We start from the raw sequence: 22758 nt of genomic DNA on the forward strand, positions 1-22758 counted from the left end.
TTCAGAAATACCACCACCAGCTGTGAAATCACAGACGCTGGAGAAGACACGAGTGAAAGACTGATAATATTTTCTCACCACTTGTTCAGGACAGATGAGCCGCAGGTTTTCCTGTTACCATTCACATCTTCACCGTGGACAGCCGGGAGCAGCTGTAGCCCAGGAGGAGTCTGGTTCAATCCCAGCTTTCCCAGAAGACTGTAGAGTTCTTTGACAAGACTGGATGCCACATTCTCATGTGTTCAGATGTGCAGCTTCTTTTTCCCTATTTAATTATGTACAGCTAGTTATTTACCTACAAACCTTGCAAAACCAACTCCAACTCTGCTCATTTTTTATGTTGCTGTGCATCAAAAACATCTTCTTGGCTTTATTCAGGCCATAAAGGATGATTAACTTTGTTATTTTCAGAACCGCATCACAGGAAGTGACTTCATTTTATTTTCCTGGTCAAAATAGAGTTGTTTTTTTTCCGCAACAAAGTGATTGTGACTGTGATCTTTTCTTATTGTGAAGATGTTATAAATGACTTTGTTATGGAACACTTGTGGATTTCCCATATAATGAATGAAAACTACATTTTGCAGCTGGGTTGTAAACCTCCTACATGGAATATAAATACCTGGAAAACTTGAGAGGCTCACCAAAAGGTAAAACTATTCATTACAATTTACCCCAAAGAATTAAAAAACACTGTAAATACAGTTCTTGAGAAATTGACAATATGTGATGATGCTTGAGATGCTGGTGATGTTGTGTAACTAGCTGTGATCATTCTCAACAACGATTAGTGAGTTTAGTCAGCGACAGTAAATCCAGTTCTATAAAGACTGTTACTTATTTTATTATATAAGTGTTTGGTGTGTATCCCTGCTGTTGATGAAATGATTAATATCAGCTGACTAATATGTGTGACTGTTGTTGATCTGAACTATAAAGTTCCTATGAAAAAGGAAACACAGCTGATGAGGAAGATCTGATTGACAGATGTTGGTTTGTTCAACTTATTTATGAATTATCATTACTCAGATTAATCCATAAGTTAACTGGGATAACACCTGCACCCATCGACAGAACTGGTCCAGACACTAGGACCTGATCCAGACACCAGGACCTGGTCCAGACACCAGGACCTGGTCCAGACACTAGGACCTGATCCAGACACCAGGACCTGGTCCAGACACCAGGACCTGGTCCAGACACCAGGACCTGGTCCAGACACTAGGACCTGATCCAGACACCAGGACCTGGTCCAGACACCAGGACCTGGTCCAGACACTAGGACCTGATCCAGACACCAGGACCTGGTCCAGACACCAGGACCTGGTCCAGACACCAGGACCTGGTCCAGACACCAGGACCTGGTCCATCAGGAAGAAGACTCAGCCAAAAGACATGAAAATAAAATTTAATCCAGAATTTTACAAAATTAAATCTAGAAAACAGTTAAATACCAAACAACCCGATCCGCTGGACACGTCTTAATCAGACCTCCCCCTCGAAAAGCTCACAGAGCCAATCACTGGACAATACTCAGAGAGGTGGGGCCGCGTAAAGCCCACATCCATAAAGAATCATGACAAATGAAACAGGAAGTCAGGTGGACCCCTGACCATTTGACCACAGAGGAAAGCAAGTTGTTTATGTCCAGCTGAAAATAAAGAAAACAAAAAACAGAGTCAACGCTCAGTTCATCCTGACAGTCGGAAGATAGCAGGTAGCAGGACAGGAAATAAAAGAGGGGCGGACTCTAATCTCCAGTGTCCAATCACAGGGCAGTGTTGTTGGCGAGTCACCGACGTGAGGGAGGAGGCAGCAGCTGTGTGGCAGTGACAGACTCTGGGAACAGGTTGTGGTAAGTGGGCAGAGGGACGTACGCTGCTGTGATCATCTTACCTGAAACACAATTAAAACAAGGTCATAGCTGCTCTGTGATTAGTCCACAGCAGTCACATGTAACCACGGGACTCACCGCCAAAGAACCTTCCATGCAGGGAGTTGACGGCGGCCATGGCGGCGGGAATTGATGGACACTTGACATACACATTGCCCTGAAAGAGAGAAGAGGTCAGAGATCCTCTATTCAAACAGGATGTTTCAGGGAGATGGAAAGCAGTATGAAAAAATGTGTTACATTGTCCGGATTTAAAGAAAAATAAAAACTACTGGAGGTTTTCGCATCTGATGGAAATAAACTCTCCTTGTACACAGATTAAGTGCAGGTTTGAAGGTACATATGACATTCATACAGAAAATGCTATGTTGTATTGATTGTATGTGTAGGTATGTAAATATTTCAGTTAAAAATTGGTGTGTCTTATTTATTCATCAGTACATGGTGATGTGACTGCTCTATGTGAAAGCTCCATTAAGATGTGTTTTGTGAGTCCTCTGATTTACAAACACCATTATATGAAGCTCCCACTGCAGGTTGGTCATATTTACTGGGTAGTGTTGATTTGAGTTGGCTGAAATTAAGACAATGGTACAGTATGTGTTCGCTGGTGGTAGGGCTCGGACCCCCGTTTTTCAAGCTTGAACTTTCTAAGGTCGTTCCTTTCTTCACAGTGTATCATTAAAGCAGCTATTTTAAGTTGGTAAGACAAGACAAGACAAGACAAGACAAGACAAGACAAGACTTTATTTATCTCACAGTGGAGAAATTCACTGTTACATAGGCTCTCAGAAACAACAAGGAGGGTGCGAATAGCAATGAAAGGTGCAAACAAAGTAGATAGTGCAAATAGGTAGTAAATAATAATAATAAAAATAAAAATATAACTAAAATCCACAATGAGTTAAAAAAAAAAAAAAAGGTGTGTGTGTAATTGTGAAAATAAATTGTATGAAATAAAATGGGAAAAAAAGTCTACTAGGTGGTTACAGGTGAGGCATACCTCGGGTGAGTTTTTATCCACGTAGATGTGAACAACTCCTCCATGTTTACTGCACTCCTCGATGACATCATGCTGGATATCCAGTTCCCACCCAGGAGCGTCCTCACTGAAACGTACCACAAATGATGTGAGGGGAAACTTTAACCAGCGAATAAAAAGCTATTTTTTCCCCCTACTTTTGATTTTACCTTTCAAATAACCTAAAATTTTAGGTATTTACATTTATTTATTATTAATTATTATGATTAATAATTATTTATTATCATTCATTACATTTATTTTATTCACTGATGCATCAAGTCACTGTCAGGGTTGCGACCCAATCCTGGTATTTTCTCATACCAAATCAGTTTATGTGATTATCACCATCACTGTTATTGTTTTGTTCGGTTTTTTTTTTATTAGAGTGCAGTAAACCACAGATCATAACCATCCATACATCCATCTTCTGCTACTTGGGATCCCACTGGGGGGGATCCCAAGGCCAGTTGAGAGATATAATCCCTCCAGCGTGTCCTGGGTCTTCCTCGGGGTCTCCTCCCTGAGGGACGTGCCCGGAACACCTCACCCCGACTAATTTAATCCAATTTAAAAGAGTTTCTATTACAAAAAAGTTTTTAAGTAATCAAAATAGGTGATTTAATAATTAAATGCTAAATGAGCAAAGGAAGCTCATATCTGATCAGACGTGTAGGTGTACAATAACATTATAACTGCAGCAACATTTAGGTAGGATAAAACCTGCATGGCAACAGTTGTCATGTGTAATCATGGGATGGGTGACGTTAAACCGGGAGTTCAGCCTGATATCCAACCCATAAATCAGGTCAGTATTGAGATCTGATATTGATATTGCATTGGATCTGTCTCAACTCTTCCTAAATCTCACAGAAAAACAATGAATCTAAGTCCGAAACAGTTTAAATTTTTAAAGTTTTAGTGTAAAAACCACAAAGGTGTTTAATGAAGCCTTTTTATAATTTATAATGCAAAATTTAATAGTTTAAATAAACTCATGTTACCTGAGAGCTCACATGGTCGGTGCGCTAAGGTCATCAATAACTGAGCTGTTGTGATCAGTTTAACCTGGAGAAGCTGGATGTAAATGCGGCTCTGCAGGTAAAGGAGCAACCAGCAGGTGAGTGTTTACCTGTTGGGGTTGAACATGTTGGCCAGCTGGAAGCAGTGGGTGGCGAGAGGCTGAGAGGGAAGATTCAGAGCTCCAGAGTTCATGTTGACGTTCAGAGCTGGATTCATAGCAGCTGGAATGGAGATGAAGAGGTGAACACTAAAAACACCTGAAGATCCACCTGAAGCCTGCCCTACGAAGCTGGATGTTCTCTTATTGAGGTAACTTCGAAGTTAACCCTGGTTTTTGTTGTACTACGATGCTGTTTTACTGGTTGACTTCTTACTGGAGTATATCACCCCAGTAACTGATGCTGAACGGCTAACCTGCTCCAGAGCAGTGTAAGAGTTAAATTTATTGGAAATCATTTTTAAAAACTAAAGGGAATATTTTTTAAAATCACGTTTTTGCAGCTGAAGCAAATGTTTATAAAACACGGTGTGTTGGAAATCCTTCTGACATCTACCGAACCTGGAAGTTCATGCATAGTTTCAACCCGGAGCTTATTGAGGAGACTGGAAGATGTTTGGTGGTCTGCTGTGCCCCACCCTCGTAAAGCTTCCTTTTAACTTCTCAGTAGGCCTGAGGTCAGGGGATGATGGTGAAGACGATGATGATGTTGGTGGTGGTTACCTGACACAGCAGCCATGGCTCCGATGGCGATGGCTCCGCTCATCTGTAGCGCCTGCTGAGCAGCAGGAGGTATCTGCAGACCGGTACCTGCACACACAGAGTACAGGTTACAGGTGGTGGAAGATGTCACCAGGTGCATGTCATATGGGGGCGTGGTCTTACCTTCAGCCAACCGGGCCATCAGCTGCAGTCTGCCAGTGGTTCCCAAGTCAATTCCAGTTCGCTCCAGCTCATCATTGTCCAGGAAAGACGAAGCCACAGCGGGGTCAGTGCGTTCAGTCACGTGGCCCAACTTCATGGGTCGACCCGCCAGCTCAAAGCCGTTTAGCTGCTCCAGAGCTTTCTTCGCACACTCAGTGTCTGAAAACTGACAGGACAGACCCGATTCCAGACCTGATCCACTGTCACATAATCATCAGTGGCATGACGTCCAGTATCAATCAGAGCCATTAATAAGTGATGATGAGGAACTCACGGTGATGAAGCCATATCCTTTGGAACGTCCGGTCTCGCTGTCCATCATCAGCTGGATGCTCTCGATCTGAAACATGAACATCAGCTATCAGCAGGAGTGAAAACAATCACCCATTCTCAGCCCTCACGTTTATTCAGTTAAAAAAAAAAAATCAAAAAAATTATTGTAAATAAAAAAAAATATTGAGGCAAAAAAGAAACCTGGAATTTTTCCCACAATTGTTTTCTTAAACTTTATATCATGCGGCTAAAAAATAAATACACAGATATTTTCCTGCATCTGAAAATTAATAGCTTTTATTTTGATATTTATTTCTGAATTTAAAGTTAAACTAATCACCAGCTTTGATTAATTAATAAAACAAAATGACAGGATCATTTATGGTGAGCAGAGACATCATATCTAATCTTACAAAATTCTTATGATCTTATATTCAGTCAAAAAGCCTTTTAGACCTTGTTTTCCAGGTTATATACTCTCATTAAGCACATCTTTTATTTCCTACAAGGCTACTAAATAATGACATTGTTATTTTACATCCACTGTTTGACCATTTTATCTTTCTGAATCCAAACGATGATCCGGATCACCACCAAAATTATATCACTTCTTCCTTTTCACATTTCCAACAACTCCTGAAAATTTCATGAAAATCTTTCCATAACCTTTTGAGTTATCTTCAACACAAACAAACATATAAACACAGGTAAAACCATAACAGCACATCACTACTCGCCAATGCTAACTTTGCCATCCAGAATGCTAGAAACCATGAATCCGGGATGTTTTTGTTTCAGATGCTCATGCATGACTGTCGTGCTGCCATGGTACGCCAACTCTGCGTGGCAGACGACACATTTCACCTGTTTTACACTTTGTTTAGCGTGAAATATCCCCAAACTTTGGAAATAGGTTGTGCCGCCATCAGTTTGTTCTTCGTTGTTTAAACAAAGACGCTGCACAACATAACAATACTGCCCCCAGCACTTCCTGTGGTGCTTTGTGTCATTTGCTTGGTGTTTAGAGTTCTTATACTGTCTGAAAAGCTTTGGTTGGTAAATGGCGTTAAGTTGCCTGGCGTCTTATTAGCAAAGTCGTTACGGGTTTAAAACGTGATGACAATTAAATTTATGCGTCGATGAATTTTCATTGTCGACTAATCGCTGCATCCTTAATTAGTACAATCTTGTTAAACTGAACCAGCTCCCGATAACATACCACTAGGTGAATATTAAAGTGGAAACATCAGATATTCCTCAAAATAAATCACTATAAACTGCAAATTTGAATGAATTGATGAACAGATTTTTTTGCCCAGCCCTGCTATGAGTTCTGTAGAATCATTCAGTCCAAATTGAACATCCTAAATCTTCTAGTACTTTATCAGAACCTGATCTAATGTTGTCATGTTTTCCCCAAAAAATATCAGAAATCAGAAGCTAATTTCAGCGACGTCAGGCTGCCGTCTGTGCTCGTTTTATTCCATCCACACCGAGCCTGTTTCCCACCGTTACATCAAGAAGGTAAGCTGAAACATCTGCTAGATTTGTGAGAGTGTTGATTTGATTGCAAGGTGACATATGTGTGTATTCACCCGTCCAAACGGCTCAAATATTCCTCTCAGCATCTCCTCAGTGATGTTGAAGTGCAGCGAGCCGACGTAAAGCCTCATCGGTCCTGTTGTTCCTTTCTGAAGGTTGCTGGCTGCAGCTGCTGCTCGGTTCTTTTCCGCCTGAACACACACAGAAATAACACTCCTCGTTTATCAGCCAGTATATTCTAAACCCCAAGCTTCATTAGAACAGCTTTTTTATTTTCTCTCGAGCTGCGTGACATTGTATTTCTTAATATTTTGGACTTCTTCAGCTCCACAGCTGAACTTCTGGAGAAGACCTAAGCTCCATCAGTAACTACAAATCAATACCTTTAAAAACCTCCCTGTAGACAGTCGAGTAATCCAGCAGATTAGATGGCAGAATTTTTCAACACGTTTGATAGGGGTGGGAAAATTGATTTGAAAAATCAGAAATCGGGATTTTGTTTGCTTCACAATTTTCAAATAATTTATTTTGTTAAAATAAATACAAATAATCCAGTATAAAATTTTTTGTCATTTTGATTGTTTTCATTGAACTTTTTACTTGTCTTCTTGGCTATTATAGCAGCAGAATGATGGTCTGGCTACTGTGTTGTTTTTTCCTAGTTGAAATTTAGAAAAATGACGAGCAGCAAAAAGTTTTGAATAGTTTTTTTTTTAGTCTCCAAAAATCAACAATATCGAAGAATTGTGAGAATCTCAATTTCAATTGAATTGGCACCCAAAAACTCAGAATCGAATCGGGACAAAAGCCCTACTGAACACACACAGCACATTCAGGCAAGCTTTGGCCATATGGCAAGCCAAAGAGGCCAAAATTCACTTTTTAAATCGACAATTTAAATCGAATCAGGACAAAAGTGTATCGTCACAGCCCTACCGTTTGATGACTATATCCTTTTAGTTATAGTAATTTAACAACTAACTGACAAAACGATCAGTAGAAACTTTGCACAAAGTCAACAGATGTAAAAATATTATAGCTGGTGTGATGTGTGCAGATCTATTACTCCCAGTTAAAGCTCTAGCTGCAGCATTCTGGGTGAGCTGCAGATGTTTAATTCTCTTTCTGTTATAAAACCACTCCAGTAATCCAGTCTACTGGAGATCAAATCAAATCAAATGAAAGATACTTTATTTATCCCCGAGGGGGAATTAAAGTTTTTTTTTTTTAATTAAAAGATACTCTATTTACTTCATACTACTACTTCATACTTTATTTTAGATCACTGCATGGATGAGTTTCTCCTGGGCTTTCTGCAAGACTACGCCTTTTTAAAAAAAAAAGAAAAAAAAAAAGAAAATCTCTGTTTATGTTTATAAGTTGATAAAAAGCTTCTTAGTGAAGCTTTGATGTGGCTGCTGAAAGTCAGATCTGAGTCTTTCATCACAGATTTAATTTACAATTACATATAAAGTTGGATGTGGTTACTATTGAAAGAGCAACTCATATAAAATTCTTAGGTAAAAAAAATGAGTTGGAAACCACAAATTAAATATGTACAAAATAAGATTTCAAGATGTATCGCAATATTCTATAAAGCAAAATAGGTACTAGATCATAAATCACTCTGCATATTGTACTGTTCATTAGTTCTTCCATATCTCATTTACTGTGCAGACGTCTGGGGTAATAACTACAGTACAATTTAAAACTTATTTATCATGAGGGAAGGGGGATATAATTTAAAGGGTAAATTTAATTGTAAAATACTTTTTGTATTTCAATTTGCGGGGTTAAATTGTGGAATAGCTTGGAGGGGATGCTCTTTAGGCATACACAAACAACCTTCGCCTGGCAGCACCAGTCAAAACAACTGCTAGCTGAAGACGATCATAGAACTGACACGCAATTTAAATCAAATGGGCAACCAAAACATCGGAATCGAACCGAACCAGGACAAAAGTATATAATCACAACCCTAATAAATGAGAAGAGTGTTTGATTATTACTAGGTAGTACTATTAAGTTTTGTTATTAAGGTACTTTTGTGTGATCTTCAGTTATGCATGTGTTATAGTTATAATATTGTAGAATATGTTACAGATAATGAAATATCAGAAATATCCTGCAATTGACAGGAAGATAAGAAATACATTATTAATGACTCATGAGGATGGGGGTGGGATAGTAAAAGGTTTTACTTCCTCCCACTCTTTTTTCGGATATGTAAAGAGAATATGTAGTTGTCAGGGATGTTTGCTTTATCCAAGCGACACTACTTTGTCTGTTTATACTGTATGACTATCATGTGCCTTTACATGTTTAAAATAAAATTTCAAATATATATATATATATATATATATATATATATATATATATATATATATATATATATATATATATATATATATGTATGTAATATACACATGTGTATACAAACTTTGTTGGTGGTTTTGGCAGCTTGAGTCTCCGGGTGTTTACCAGTGCTGTACCCTCTTCTCAGTTTTGTCTTTGTTTATTGTAGAAAATTGTCCCACATCTAGGTATTTATTTGCTCCAAAGACAGACACAGTAAGTCTATAGGACTGCAGTCGTCTGGTGACAAAGAAAAAAAAAAAAAAGTTCCCCCTGAAGTCAGCTCCAGCTTTACCAGGGAGCAACTATTTTGTTCAAAACCTCCTGAGCTCAGTTTGGGGGCAAAAGCAAGACATTTTATAAGGTGTTTCTAGACACAATAGAAGATATTTAAAGTCAGCTTTCCTGTAGGACATATCCAAACTTTTACTAAGAAGTGAAACAGATGTTATTTATCTGATTTACATGACGACAGGTCACAGCTGCTTTCTGTATCGTGCACGGCAGAGTTATATCCTGACTCACACAGGTGAGCATGCCCACCAGCAGACAGACAGCGCAAGACATGTAAACCATCTAAAAACCTGACAAATATTAGCGATTTATACTCTTCCAGGAAGATGAAAATGAAAACACTTGTGTTGCACTGTGAACCTCACAGACACACAACTGAATCTACCATCACTGTAGTAATTTCTGAGAAAAATTACTGATAAAAATGGATTTAATACTCTATGTAAGTTTTATTTATGTCAACTTGTTATTAGAGATCTGAACTTGAGGCATATTTAGAGCAGAGGTAGTCAACTCTGGTCCTCGAGCATCACAGTCCTGCAAGTGTTTGGAGTTTCCCTGCTGCATCACGCCTGACACACATCAGACTTATCTAGCAGACTTGAGCAGAGCTTTACATCAAACTCTACTAGTCTGTGAATTACCCCTTGATTTAAGTCAGGTGTGTTGCAGCAGGGAAACTCGCCTGTAATCAACAAATGTGTGGGTTTGCCATGACAGCTATAGAATATATTCATTTAGCAGAGCTTATCTTAATGTTCCTGAGATTTACATCTTGACCAAAACAGATCAATTAGGAGATTCTCCTCAACAGTATGATTTATTTTTCTACTATGATAAACACGGCGTATAGTTACTATATTATTATATATAATCAATGTGTAAGTGTGAACAGAACACTCCCCAAAAGCTATATACTTGGCCGGGGCGGGAACTGTAATATTGTCTTCATTACAAAATTGTGCAAATCCATCTGTGTTTTCTATATCATGGAAATCATAGTCAGTGTGTGTGTGTGTGTGTGTGTGTGTGTGTGTGTGTACCTGGGAGGCCTGAACGATGATGGGAACTCCCAGCAGCCTTTGCCCCGTCAGTCCAATTGCCAGAGGAACTGAGCTGGCTTCAACAAATTCGATGTAGGCAATTCCCTTCGACCTGCGAGAATTCCTGTCAGAGATCATCCTCACGTCCCGAACCTGCGGAACAAGCACATCGGCTGTCACTATGGCAACCTCTGGTTTAACTTGAATCATCTCCTGTTATTTGCAATTTAAAATGGCAGAGACAGCTAATTTGTTAGTCAGCCCGCAGCAGAAAGCTCACTAGGTACAATTTTCAGTTGCTCTTTCTCTTCACAGAAGTCATATTAGGAGGCGACTGTGCGCTTCTTTCAGCCATGTTTTCCCAGTGTTTTCCCCTCGTGCTGCATAATTTATCTCAGCTGATTTGTCAAAGGGGATGTGGTTCATGTCCTACCTCTAGTCACACAATGATATTATTAGCAGTAGCTTGGTACCAAATACATGGAGGACATACTTTAACATTTTAGTATCAATCATGAAACAGAAGTACGTATCGTTCTGTACTTCATCACCTGACGGGACACTCCAACTTGTGTAAGATGTTGACATTTTAACATTTGTGACTCTTCACGGCTTTGGTAGTGGTAATAACGTGCCTAAAGGCGCCAGAGAGCACTACTTGTTTGTTTGCATTCAATTAGCGCATCGCTAGATGGGAGTAATTCTCACACACTGTGGCTTTAGGTCTCAGTTTCACTTTCAATTACAGTCATCTTCAGAACTACAGTCTCATTAGTCAGATGAGACCTAGTCTGTGACAACCTCATTGGAAACTCTAGCTGTGACGATATGCTTTGTACCGATTCGATTCCAATTTTTTTGGGTGCCGATTCGATTTAAATTGCGATTTTCACAATTCTTCAACATTGCTCATTTTTGTAGATTAAAAGCAAAAAAAAAATGTATAAAACTTTTTTTTTTCTTGATTTCAATTGGGGAAAAACAACACAGTAGCCGGACCATCATTCTGCTTTTAATGCCCAAGATGATAAGGTAAAAGATCAATAAAAATGACAAAAAATTTTGTAATGGATTATATTTATTTATTTGAAAAGAAAATTAGATTTTCTAACAAAAAAAAAAAATCGAATTTTAAATTGCAAACCCAAAAAATCCTGATTTTCTATTTTCCCACCCCTATTGGAAACATACTGTGTTTGAACACTTGGATGACCGATTGTATGTGAATGCATCATGAAATGACTGCTGAGGTGCTCAGAGCTTCATATTAAACAACCACAGGGTCGGCGAGGCTGAAAACAGTGTAACAGCTGATATTTGATACCTTCCCCACAGCAGAGAAGAACTCCTCAAGATCTCGAGGTCGGATCCGAGCAGCCAGCTGCATACAGAACACGGTTCTGGCATCTCGTTCCTCTGGAGTCAGGTTGTCTACCGGTAATCTGCACAACAACAACAGCAGCAGGGTCAGAGCAGCCTGTGGAGGCGCAGATGCGAGTAGTTCTGTCTGACAGCAGCAGATTACCTGACTGGACTCTTCTCCTTCCTGACTGGACTCTTACTCTTGGAAAATCGACGACTGAAACACAAACATTTAGACTTTAGGAGGACTACATCCAGAATTTTGGTTCAGCGAAGTCCACGTTGTGCTGATTCTGAAGCCCACCTGCTCAGATTACTTTACTTCTAATGTTTTCTTTATCTGAAGCCCACCTGCTCAGGTGACTGTTCACTGAAAGCAGAGGAACAGAAAATGATCTCACTGTTTGTGGTGGTCTTTGTAGCGTCCACTCCTCTCTCGGCTGCGGCGGCGTTCCCTGCTGCGACTTCGTCGTTTCTCTCGACTGCGGCTGCGTTTGCGCTCTCGACTCCGGCTCCTCTTCCTGTCCCGACTGCGGCTGCGCTTCCTGTCACGGCTTTGCTTCTTCCTGTCACAAATAGCCAATGAGAACATAACAGGTCATTTTCAGGCTGCTGAGGTTGGGGTAGCAACACCTTGGGACTCGAAATGCTGGATACGCATCTAAATGTTCCACAGGTCATGGTCCCTGCACATATGGGTATGTACAAAAAAAACTTTGCATGGATGTGTGCATCGGCACGCTAACTACGGTCGCTTGACAATAACAAACTAAAGCCTAGAAACTCTTCTTTAACACTTCTTTGGCTTCTTTAACAAATATGTTCCTCTAAATTGGAATGAAAACTTTGTTTTATTTTAGTATTAATGATTTACACCTGAACAACAACAAAAACAACTACATGTAACCAAATTTTCCCCATTTTATGCCATAAAATGACAACAACCTCTATCTAAAACCTGTAGAACAGCGGCCTTTGAGGACCAGGCTTCCCCACCATGACACTAAAAGTACAGATTACTGTATAAACTATAGCATAAACTATAGCATTTATGCCTATTACACATTGATCACATTAAAAGATTAATACTAAACATAGGTGGTGGGACATTAAATATTGAGATTTTTTGCTTCACAATTTTAAAATTGATTTTTGTGTTAGAAATGTTTTTCATTCAAATAAATACAAATAATCCATTATAAAACTTTTGTCTTTTTTTTTTTTTTTTTTTAATTGATTTTTTTTTTACTTGTCAGCTTGGACATTATATCAGCAGAATGGTGGTCTGGCTACTGTGTTGTTTCTTCCTAGTTGAAATTAAGAAAAATGACTAGCAAAAAAAAGTTTTGTGCATTGTTTTTAGTCCACAAAAATCAGCTATATCAAAGAATTGTGAGAATTGCAATTTAAATTGAATTACCACCCAAAAAATTGGAATTGAATCGGGACAAAAGCCCTACTGAACACACAGCACATTCTGGGCAGCTTTGGCCATATGGCAAGCCAAAGAGGCCAAAATTCACCATTCACCAATGGCACAGTTGCAATGAAAGACTGGCGGAAAAACAAAAGCAAAAAACAACAACACATTTTGCAAAAACTGTATTAAAAGCAACATTTTACAGAGCAAAAACACAGTAAAAGAGATAGTTTTGTTAAATGCCAAAAAAAATAACATTTTCTCTGTGTTCAGTGAATGCTGCTTTTTGTGCTGCTTTATGTTTACATCTGATCTGTGCCACACTTAATTTTTCACGCTCCCTTGTTATTAGCCACTCTCAGAGCCGAGGACAGGGCGGGGAAAGGAGAGCAGGTACCTCAGACAGGCCACAGTAACCGCATGTTTGTGCAAAACTGTGATAAGGCGTGAGTTACTCTTCTTCCTCGTACTCTCCATGGGCTCCCTAGTAACGAGGCATGCAAAGCCCATCAAACTTTTCCTGATGGGAGGGTTCAATGCCTTAATTAGAAAAGATGAAGACAGCGCCAGACAGCGACAGCTTCACTCAGCTGTGAAGTCACTTTTTCCAAACTTGATCACAAACTTATTTTCCATAAATGATTGAAACGCTAAAACAAAAAACACAGGAGACAGAAAAAGTCCAACTTCATAAAATCTCCTGAAGAGGTGAACGATGGTTTTACTGAGTGGAGTCACTCCAAATATTCCTAAAGATGAGAGATACCGTGTTGACAGTCATCAAACCAAACAATAAGGATCGATTTTAAGCCCTAATTCAACTAAGAAATAACAGGAACCGTACATTAAACTCATTTAGCTGCATCCCCATGATGATTCTTAGCATAACATGACTGTTTCTATCTTCATTTCCCAATAAGAGTTTAATAAAAAAAACAAAAAAAAACAACACAGAATTTCTGTAGTTTAAGCCACATATTGTCAATATGTGTTCACTGCTGGTTGCAGTGTGATCACCAGTGCATGCAAGCACCAGTCGCAACTGTGGAACTGTGTTGTTTGCAGAGCAGAAATCATGGAAAGAGAAATGAGGCGCTGTGGTGTAAATAAGACAAATAACAGACTGTTTTTTTTTTTTTTTTTGCGATTACCCAGACAAATGATAGCGGCATGCAGGGGCAGAACTAAAAGCTTACTCGTTGGTAAAGGCTCCTGAATATTTTGTGGCAGAATGGGTATCAGATCAGCTGTGGAAAGTGCTCCAAATAAAGTATTTCTTTTCATGTCAAAAACAGCAGATCCAGATAATGTTAACGCAATGTAAAATCAGGGACGTCTCCATGTTATATTTAGGAGTTAATGTTTCAATTACTGTGCAATTGTGAAGCACTTTGGTCAATAAACTTGAAATTTGATTTGTGAGGAAAAAAAAACCCATTTTATGACAGTTTACTGAGGCAGGAAAATAAAAGTCTGTAGCTTTTCATCAAGACGGAAACTGTTGTCACCATATCTCGCATTTACACCGCAAAGGTTGACTTTGTCAAATATCTAACCAACTTCACTACAGTCACATTTACTTTGTAATTTTTTTGGTAATTTGCTGCTCCAACAAAGTGCTTGCTAGACAGCCTAGAGCACTTCTAGTTATCTCACTTGATGACTGCCACCTAGGGCTGGGCGCTATATCGAATATACTCGAGATATAGTGGCTAGTCCCCTGTGGGATATAGAAAATGTCTATATTCGTCATATTCGAGTAGCCTGTTGTCATGCACTTGTTTTTAGCTGTGGGCGGGGTTTTCTCACTCCTCCTCGACTTTCTGCACCGCGTTGCACAGAGAGTTAAAGCAAGAGCACCTAGTTACGTACAAAACGTGAGCTACGTGCTACATCCTGAGAAGCAATGTGTAGCAGCTTTTCTAGCAGAGAACTCCGAACAAAAAGTGGAGGAGGAGTTTGTTCCAAAGTAAAATAGTACAGGATCCATCATCTGGCGGTGGTTTGGATACCGGAGAGAAGATGTTGACCAAACAACTGTCGTATGCAAAGTATGTCGCAAAAGTGTCTCCACAAAAGGTCGTAGTACCACAAATTTAAAATGACATGTTTCTGCCACTGCTTTAACTGTTCAATAAATACGGTTTTGACCAATTTGCTTCGTTACAATTTCATCCTTTTGGCATGAATGTTTAAAATCAGCATATTTTAATGCAGTATGAACAATTATGTTTAAATGTAGACACAAAATCATCTTACTGATGTGATTGTATGCACCAAAGCATTAATTCAAGGCTAAGGTAAGTATCAAGATATATACTGTATATTGTGACATGCCATAATAATATCGGGATATTACTAAAAGGTCATATCGCCCAGCCCTACTGCCACCCATTTAACCCCTTATTCAGGGTCAGCATGCTGCCTGGAAAATGAAATGCCATCACTGGGAAGTTGATAGGAACAACACAGCACAGCACAAAATGAGCAGTTTATATTTTGACGTCGTGATAATCTTCTATCCTTTGCATATCTTCTAAACAGATAATATATTTCTACATGAAAATTGAGCAAATACTGGCATTTAAATGATTTAATAGACATTGCAATAATGATAAAAAAAAATGTAATTACACTTTTTGCCCACATATCTTTCAAATCTAGACCCCAGTGGAGCCCTAAGACACCAGGTCAGAGGACAGACAGAAGAGTAGACAGGTATTACCTCTTGCTGTTCTCATCCTGTGCCTCTGGACTCAGGTTCTTGGCGTCCTCCTAAGCAGGTCGACAGAGAACAGCATGAGGAGGCAGGTGGAACATTTGGGTGGAGGGGGGGGGCAGAGAGAATATAAACACAGTTAAAGAACAATATTCAGATAGGCTGTTCTGTGGGGGGAATGGTCAAAGGTCAGTCTGAGTCAGTCCTGGTCTCTCTTTATGGGGGGAGGTGGGCTGTAGATAGACTCCACAGTCCAGGTGCTCTTCATGTCTGGAATCTGGGTTTCCTCTGAAGGGCCCTGAAGCAAACAGGGGTCTTAGTCAACGACTTAGCCCAAAACCACGATCAGAACCAAGAAGAAGCCCTGCAAACTAAACCTGTCAGTGCAAAATGTTCCAGCCGTGTGAGTCTGACTCGTCTCCTTTCTTCCAGCAGGTCACTCGTCCGAACATGCAGGCAGACGTCTACTTCTTACTGGACTTCTGGGTAAAGCTCGTTGCGACACTACTGCAGTCAACCAAAACCCAGGTGGATGATGAAGACTTAGACATGAAGAGGAACGTCGTCCCTGCTCTCGTTGACTGACTGTGTCTACAACATGTGCAGCGATTAAAGGAGCAGCCAGGAGGAAGGAACCATCAGGTTCTGATTTGGTAGGCTGGAATATGCCAACACACCTGAGCTGTGTTCCTGTCCGGTTCAGAAGTGTGTCACACCTGGAAGCTTCCTGCAGAGCATCTAAAACAGACGTGATACTTCCCTCTGACCTCACTGCTGACAGCAGAGGGCAGCATCACTGCATACCTGCAGGGAAACCCCGCCCACACCACGCTGACCTCTGACCAGACTCAGTAGGACCAAAATCTGAACCGGCTGCGTTTGGATCGGGTTGAGCCTCTAGTCGCTCCTATCTGACTAACAAGTCACCTCCCAAAATCCTCTGCTTTGACTAAACAAGAGGGGGGGGGTTGAAGGGGGTGACTACAATTAGCTGGGGAACCAGTCATGTTGCCATGGGGACCACAGAACAGCAAAGCATGATGGGGCTTTTTACTACCTTGGTGTCTGATCACACTGGCATTCAGGGGAGCAGAGGTGAAAATTCGTTAGGCAAGTCTACAAAGAGAGATAGATGTTCGTTTATTTAAGACAGTCTGAAGGAGCAGAACCACCATCATCATCATCACCACCATCATCATCATCATCATCAAGGTGTCAGCCTGACTCCACTGCCCTCACCTGAACATAGTTTTCCTCTGTTTCAATTTATGTCAATCACACAACCACAGAGATCCAGATGGATCTCAGGAGTTTTTACTTGTCTGGAACATCTCAGTGGATGTTTGAGACCTCCTCTGGCAATTATCGCCATTTTTCTAAACTTTAAAATAAAAATATCTATTTAAAGGTGAGCCACAGCAGACGAGTGGGCATTAAGTGTCAAAATGACACATTTTAAGTGTTTATTTCATGATACTTAATCTGAACTAGGATGAAAATTCCCTTTGAATTGGTCTTTTTACGTGATGCACACTTTGTCAGTGGTAGTTTGCAGAAGGGGCAATTCCTGGTCTAGAAAATAAAAGTCCTGCCATGTCTTTGGATCTACCTGTACATATATAACAGATGTTTTCACTAACAGGCTTGTTTACCTGGCAAATAAACTCTGCTCATTTAATTCAGCTCGTTTGGTGACTAGTCGGAACAGCTGCAGGACTGGACTTTGACTTTCTGGACCAGGAATTGCTACCTCTGCTACTTTCATATTTTTTTTAAACCTCTGCATCTCCTCTACTCTGTGATATAAATGAATGAAATGAAATGAAAAATACTTTATTAATCCACAAAGGGAAATTGGGAAAATAAACTTGACATTTCAGATCATATTAGCAAATTAACTTTTTTATGCCAAAATGTTTTATGTTATGTGGACTCTTATTGGCTGATCTTAATTTGGGATTATGTCATTGGTTCATGTTGGTCACATGATGTACTTCATTGGATTCCTGTTTGGCTTTTTGGCAAAATATATTAAGTCAAAATGCCAAAAGAATCACGCCTAAAATATTCTTGAAGAAGATGACAGTGACATCTTCAGGAAACAAGAGGACAACACAAACACTGAGCTCAGCTGATGAAAACTCTGCAAATTTGTCGCAGTGGTAACTGTTAATCAAACAGAAGACCAGTGTCATCAGTGCGCAGACAGACCCGGCTGGACATTTTAATGAACAGATCAGAGAGGTATTTTGCCAACATTAGCAGAGAAAGGTCTAAATATATTGCATTTACTCCATTTCACAATTAATCACAGTAATTATTGCTACGATTTATTTATTGTAGGACTGGGCGATATGGCCAAAAAATAAAATCTCCTATTTTTTTTTAAACCAAATCTGATTTCCGATTTTAACCGATTTTTTTCCCCTTACTGTAAAGAAAAAAAATTACAAATGTCAAAAATTAAAAAATGGTTTTATTGCGATCAGCCTAGAAGAAAAATGGTGATTCCTTTTAATGTATTTTTACATTAAATAACCAAAACAATTTCCCACATTGGCAACGAGGTAATAAAAATTAATGTTTCTTTACACTTGACATGTGTTTAGAGAAAATTGACCTCTGATACAAAATACTTTTTTTTTTTTTAAATTCCCTGAATGTTAACTAAAGCTATACTTCTAACATACATGTATTATTACATTCTTGCTGTTTTTTGTTTAATTTACACATTTTTGGCAAGAAAGACGACCCTGTCAACTGCATCTGGCTTCAGATCCTTGTGGCATGTGACAATGCCCCCTCCTACACTGAAAACCCTGCGTTTCCATTACACCTAGAACTGCGCAAAAACTTAAAATCGCCATAAAAAAATTTAAAGGTAATTCTTTAAAAAAAAAAAAGTAATACAAATACAATATTTTTAATGTGAGGAATAAACCAGGAAAGGGACATATCAGTTTTAACTTACTGATCTGTAGTGTTTTGGCAAATTAACTAACAATCAACACCTAAATATAAAATATAAATCTTGTTATAATTTAGCAAAAGCTAGAAAAAAAATAGCTCCAAAGGTTCAAAAGATGTTTCATAATCTGCTGGATGGCCACCTGCCTTGTACGCTAAAGTAATGGAAAATGCTCAGTACCAGAGTTAAATTATGTTAACGTTTATCTAACATGACACAAAAATTAAAAGGTTATCTAATTTCTAGGTTTTTTTTATTTTTTATTTAATACTAAAGTGATTGGACTTTTGGTGCAAAATGACAATATTGGAATATTAAGATGGAAAATCCCAAATCTTAAAAAACTTTTTTTAATGGACAGTTTTGTTGCTCAAACATGACTGACTGTGTGAGGTTGATGCTGCTTTTAATTGCCAAAATGCAGTGGTCTATAGAAGAAACAACAGGTAATTCCATCTATTTCCATTGTTACTGTATTTTTTAATTTTCAACCAGCAGCTATTCTGCAAAAAAACAGCTGGAAGTCAAAGAAATGTAGATGTTTTACTGCATTTCTAAATTTATTTCTCAGGTTGAACAGAAATGTTCAAAACTATGTTTATATGAGTTTATTTATTTTATTTTGGCCAATTGTGTACATCACTTTGTTTCAACTCTGGTTGTTTTGAAGGGCTTTATAAATAAAATTGAGTTGAGTTCAGAAAGAGACCTCCCATGGTCAAGTAGAGGTCCTGTAGCCTTTTCCATCTGTTTTCTCAGATAGAAATCTAGAGCTAATATGTAGTATTACTTGTTGTTTCCAGGGCAGAGGAGATTTAGCTGGAATCAAACTTTTTGGTTACTTGACTTTGTTATATTAGTCTGTTATGCTGATGTTAAAAGATAGAAATGACTATAACTTATAAGGTGTGATTATTTGATTTTACATATTTACAGTGTTTGAAAATTAATTATTGCAGAACAATCTTAATTTATCTGATATATCTGGATATTATTCTATTATGACATCCCTAATCATCCTTAGGAACACAGGACAGCCAAATGGAGGTGAAACGCAGCTGGACCTGGTGGAACCTGCCGTGGTACCTCCACAGAGTTCTGCAGGTCCAATTCAGCTGGGTGAGGAGCAGCAGAGTCTGGCTGACAGTCTGAGAAAAAAAGGAGGCAAAAATTTTTTCTCACCTTCCTGAATGGAGCTTCCAGCATCGCTTCGATGTCCAGGTCGTCTGCCATCCTGCTGCTGAATGAACACACACAGTACCTTCAGCATGTGCAGAGGAAACGTGAACATTTTAGTCAGGACAGCATTTTTGTAATAAGTATTTTAAAATGCACACAAATTCAGCCAGAAATGTTCAAGGATCCTGATGTCCTTCCCAGAGGACTAGTCTGTGACATTAGAGCTACTGCTCTGGAGTGGTTTAGATCACTTCTGTCTGAAAGGACTTTCTATGTAAGCCTCAAAGAATTGTTTCCTCTTTTTACATGACCAATTTCATTTTCTATTTCATGTTCTCCTTGTGCTCTTTATTAAACCAGTATTGCATCTCGTTTAATTCATTTGTAAAGACACTCCAATTCCAGTAACTCCAGTAAAACCACTGTTTTACAGCCTTTCAAAAATTAAAGCGTCAAACTTCCTCAACTTCAACAACAATTTTGGACCCAGTGGTGCTGCAGTTCAATTTGTTCAGACACACAAAATGACATGTTAAAGATTTCAGTGTGATTTTTTTTTTTTTTATTATTATTCCCATTTCATCCGTGATAAAAAAATTTGTTCAGTAGCAAAAATATTGTTTTTTATTTATTTATTTATTTATTAGGCTTTTATCCATGGTGAAATCCTTTTTTAACATTCAAGAACTTTGAAAAAGTGTTTCATACTTTTATTACATGCTATCTGGACAACAATAAACCTTAGTCAGGGTTGTATCTTACACCTACAGTTTTGTTCTTAACATGAACAAAAAAAGCATCGCTCCTTTTCGTTTAAAGTTCTAATGTTGGCCTATAAGGCTCTTAATGTGCAGAACTCCTGCAGCCTTGTCCATCCCACAGATTATTCAGATCTGTACATCATCTGTTTTTAGTTGTCCCAAGGTCGAGGTTGGTAAACAGGTGATTGCGCATTTTCATTGGTAAACTGTGGGACCAGTTTGCTGTAGATCTTAAACAAGCTCCAACTCTGCTGATTTTAAATACTTGTAAATCTTAAAACACATTAATATTAATAGGTCTTCCATTCAGTCCATGCATTATGTGGGTTCGGAACCAGAACCAGCGGTCCAGCGTGCTGCTGTTCAGGGTAAAATCCTAGTTTTGATCAGTTTTATCAGAACGAAGATTGCAGTTTATGCGTTTGCTTCTATGTTAAACATAATAATAAAATTATTTTGACAGCCCACCAGACTCATAAAAGTGCTGACCAACCACAAACTTTACTCATGACTGGTTCTGATATACAGGTTTGAGTTGGACTTCACAACGGAACCGGAGTCTGGATCAGGGGAATCTTTATCCCCTGCAGAAAGTCTGAAATCCGGCCGGTCCTGGGCCTGAGCCCGGACTGCTGCACATTTAGCTGCTGACATCCAGACAACACGGTGTCATGGTGAGCGCGTGTCCGGGGTGACCGCGAGCTCACCCTAATGAGGAGCCGCGGAATTAGCGGCTAACGGCTAACAGTGATGTGGACAGACATTTATCCGCTCTTAGCAGAGCTGTCTCGGTCTGGTCGGTTCCACAGCAGCTGTTACCGCTGGTAACGTAGAGTTTTACCTGGAAATGCAGCAGCTCAGCAGGCTATAAAATCCTCACAGTCGCTCTGGTTCAAGGAAGATCTCTCCTGTTTGCGCTGGTTTCAGTGGCGAAAAACAGAGTTATCGCGAGATCTTGTCACCGCGAGATCAAAACATTACCAGGGACAAAAAGGGTTTGGACGAGACGAGCAGTGCAAACAGCAGGTAAATTATCTGTATTTGCCACTGTTTATCTGTCTGATTGTTTGTTAGTATATGAACGTATACGAACCAATATGATAAATAGGTACATAAAGCTAAACATCTAAACGTGTGGGAGTATGTACAACTGCAAGTTTATCTGTAGTTGGATGATGTGGATATGTACATAAATATATGTGCATATATGCAGATTTCTGAGAGAGTATAAATATATAGAGCGGTATATGATCACGGTAAATATGCCATGGCTTTGTGCCTGTGAGTGTTTGTGCATATGTATATGTGTATGTATGTATGTTTCTATGATGTGTACGAGTATGTATGTGTACATGTCTCTCTCTCTCTCTCTATATATATATATGTTTGGGTTTTTTTTGCATTTAGTTGTTTCTTTAAAAAAAACAACAAAAAAACGGACTATTTAAGGGATTATTTAAACAACTGCAAGGAAGAAAATATTATAAATTATGCATGTAAAACTCCACAATAAATGGTCAGGGTGCTTTACCAAAAGATACATGAGAGGTTTCCAACAGGTCTTACAAGAAATCAAAGTTAGATCTGGATCCGAACAAAATTTTGGACACGAATCCAGAACAAGAAAAATAGTGAATCTTTTAAATTTTCATCACTACAAGAAAACAAAAGCCAGCAAACACTCCAATATAGCCAAGACACTGGATCCATTATCATTAAATCAGGAATAGTGTATCGATATAAAATAAATGTAGGACTAGAACAGGGTAAAAATTACAATATGGTTGGAAATGAATGAAATAAAGAAGGAGCCGAGCCAGAAGGCGAAGCTCTCAATTTACCAATCTACGTTCCTACTCTCACCTATGGTCATGAGCTGTGCGTTTGCGTCAGATTTAACAACTTAATAAAAACTGCTTGATTATGAAAAAAAAGTTTGTCTCAAAAATGCTACTTCATTCTTTATTTTTAGTTAATTCACG

General features: G+C 39.0%; 1 protein-coding gene across 1 annotated transcript; it reads right to left on the reverse strand.

Moving 5' to 3' along the window:
• Positions 1–1392: 1392 nt before the first annotated feature.
• On the reverse strand, positions 1393–21707 carry LOC306757485 (RNA-binding protein 39-like). Its single transcript, XM_079242544.1, has 15 exons — positions 21618–21707; positions 20019–20076; positions 15875–15924; positions 12131–12295; positions 11893–11946; positions 11692–11809; positions 10368–10520; positions 6729–6866; positions 5135–5200; positions 4822–5026; positions 4660–4746; positions 4048–4159; positions 2898–3003; positions 1973–2051; positions 1393–1896 (listed from the first exon to the last, which is right to left on the reverse strand). Exons 2-15 carry the CDS (start codon positions 20067–20069, stop codon positions 1793–1795), a joined length of 1488 nt encoding a protein of 495 aa, XP_079098670.1. The 5' UTR covers positions 20070–20076; positions 21618–21707; the 3' UTR covers positions 1393–1792.
• Positions 21708–22758: the final 1051 nt, after the last annotated feature.

The sequence above is a fragment of the Telmatherina bonti genome (genome assembly GCF_933228915.1).
Source record: "Telmatherina bonti genome assembly, chromosome: 6".
Lineage (NCBI taxonomy): Eukaryota > Metazoa > Chordata > Actinopteri > Atheriniformes > Telmatherinidae > Telmatherina > Telmatherina bonti.

Excerpts from the sequence above, each read along its gene's own strand:
- LOC306757485 (XM_079242544.1), bottom strand. The coding sequence starts at position 20,069 with ATGGCAGACGACCTGGACATCGAAGCGATGCTGGAAGCTCCATTCAGG. Across the intron at positions 11,810-11,892 it reads AAGGAGAAGAGTCCAGTCAG|ATTACCGGTAGACAACCTGA; the intron begins GTAATCTGCTGC and ends GTTGTTGTGCAG. Across the intron at positions 4,160-4,659 it reads AGCCATGGCTGCTGTGTCAG|CTGCTATGAATCCAGCTCTG; the intron begins GTAACCACCACC and ends TCTCCATTCCAG.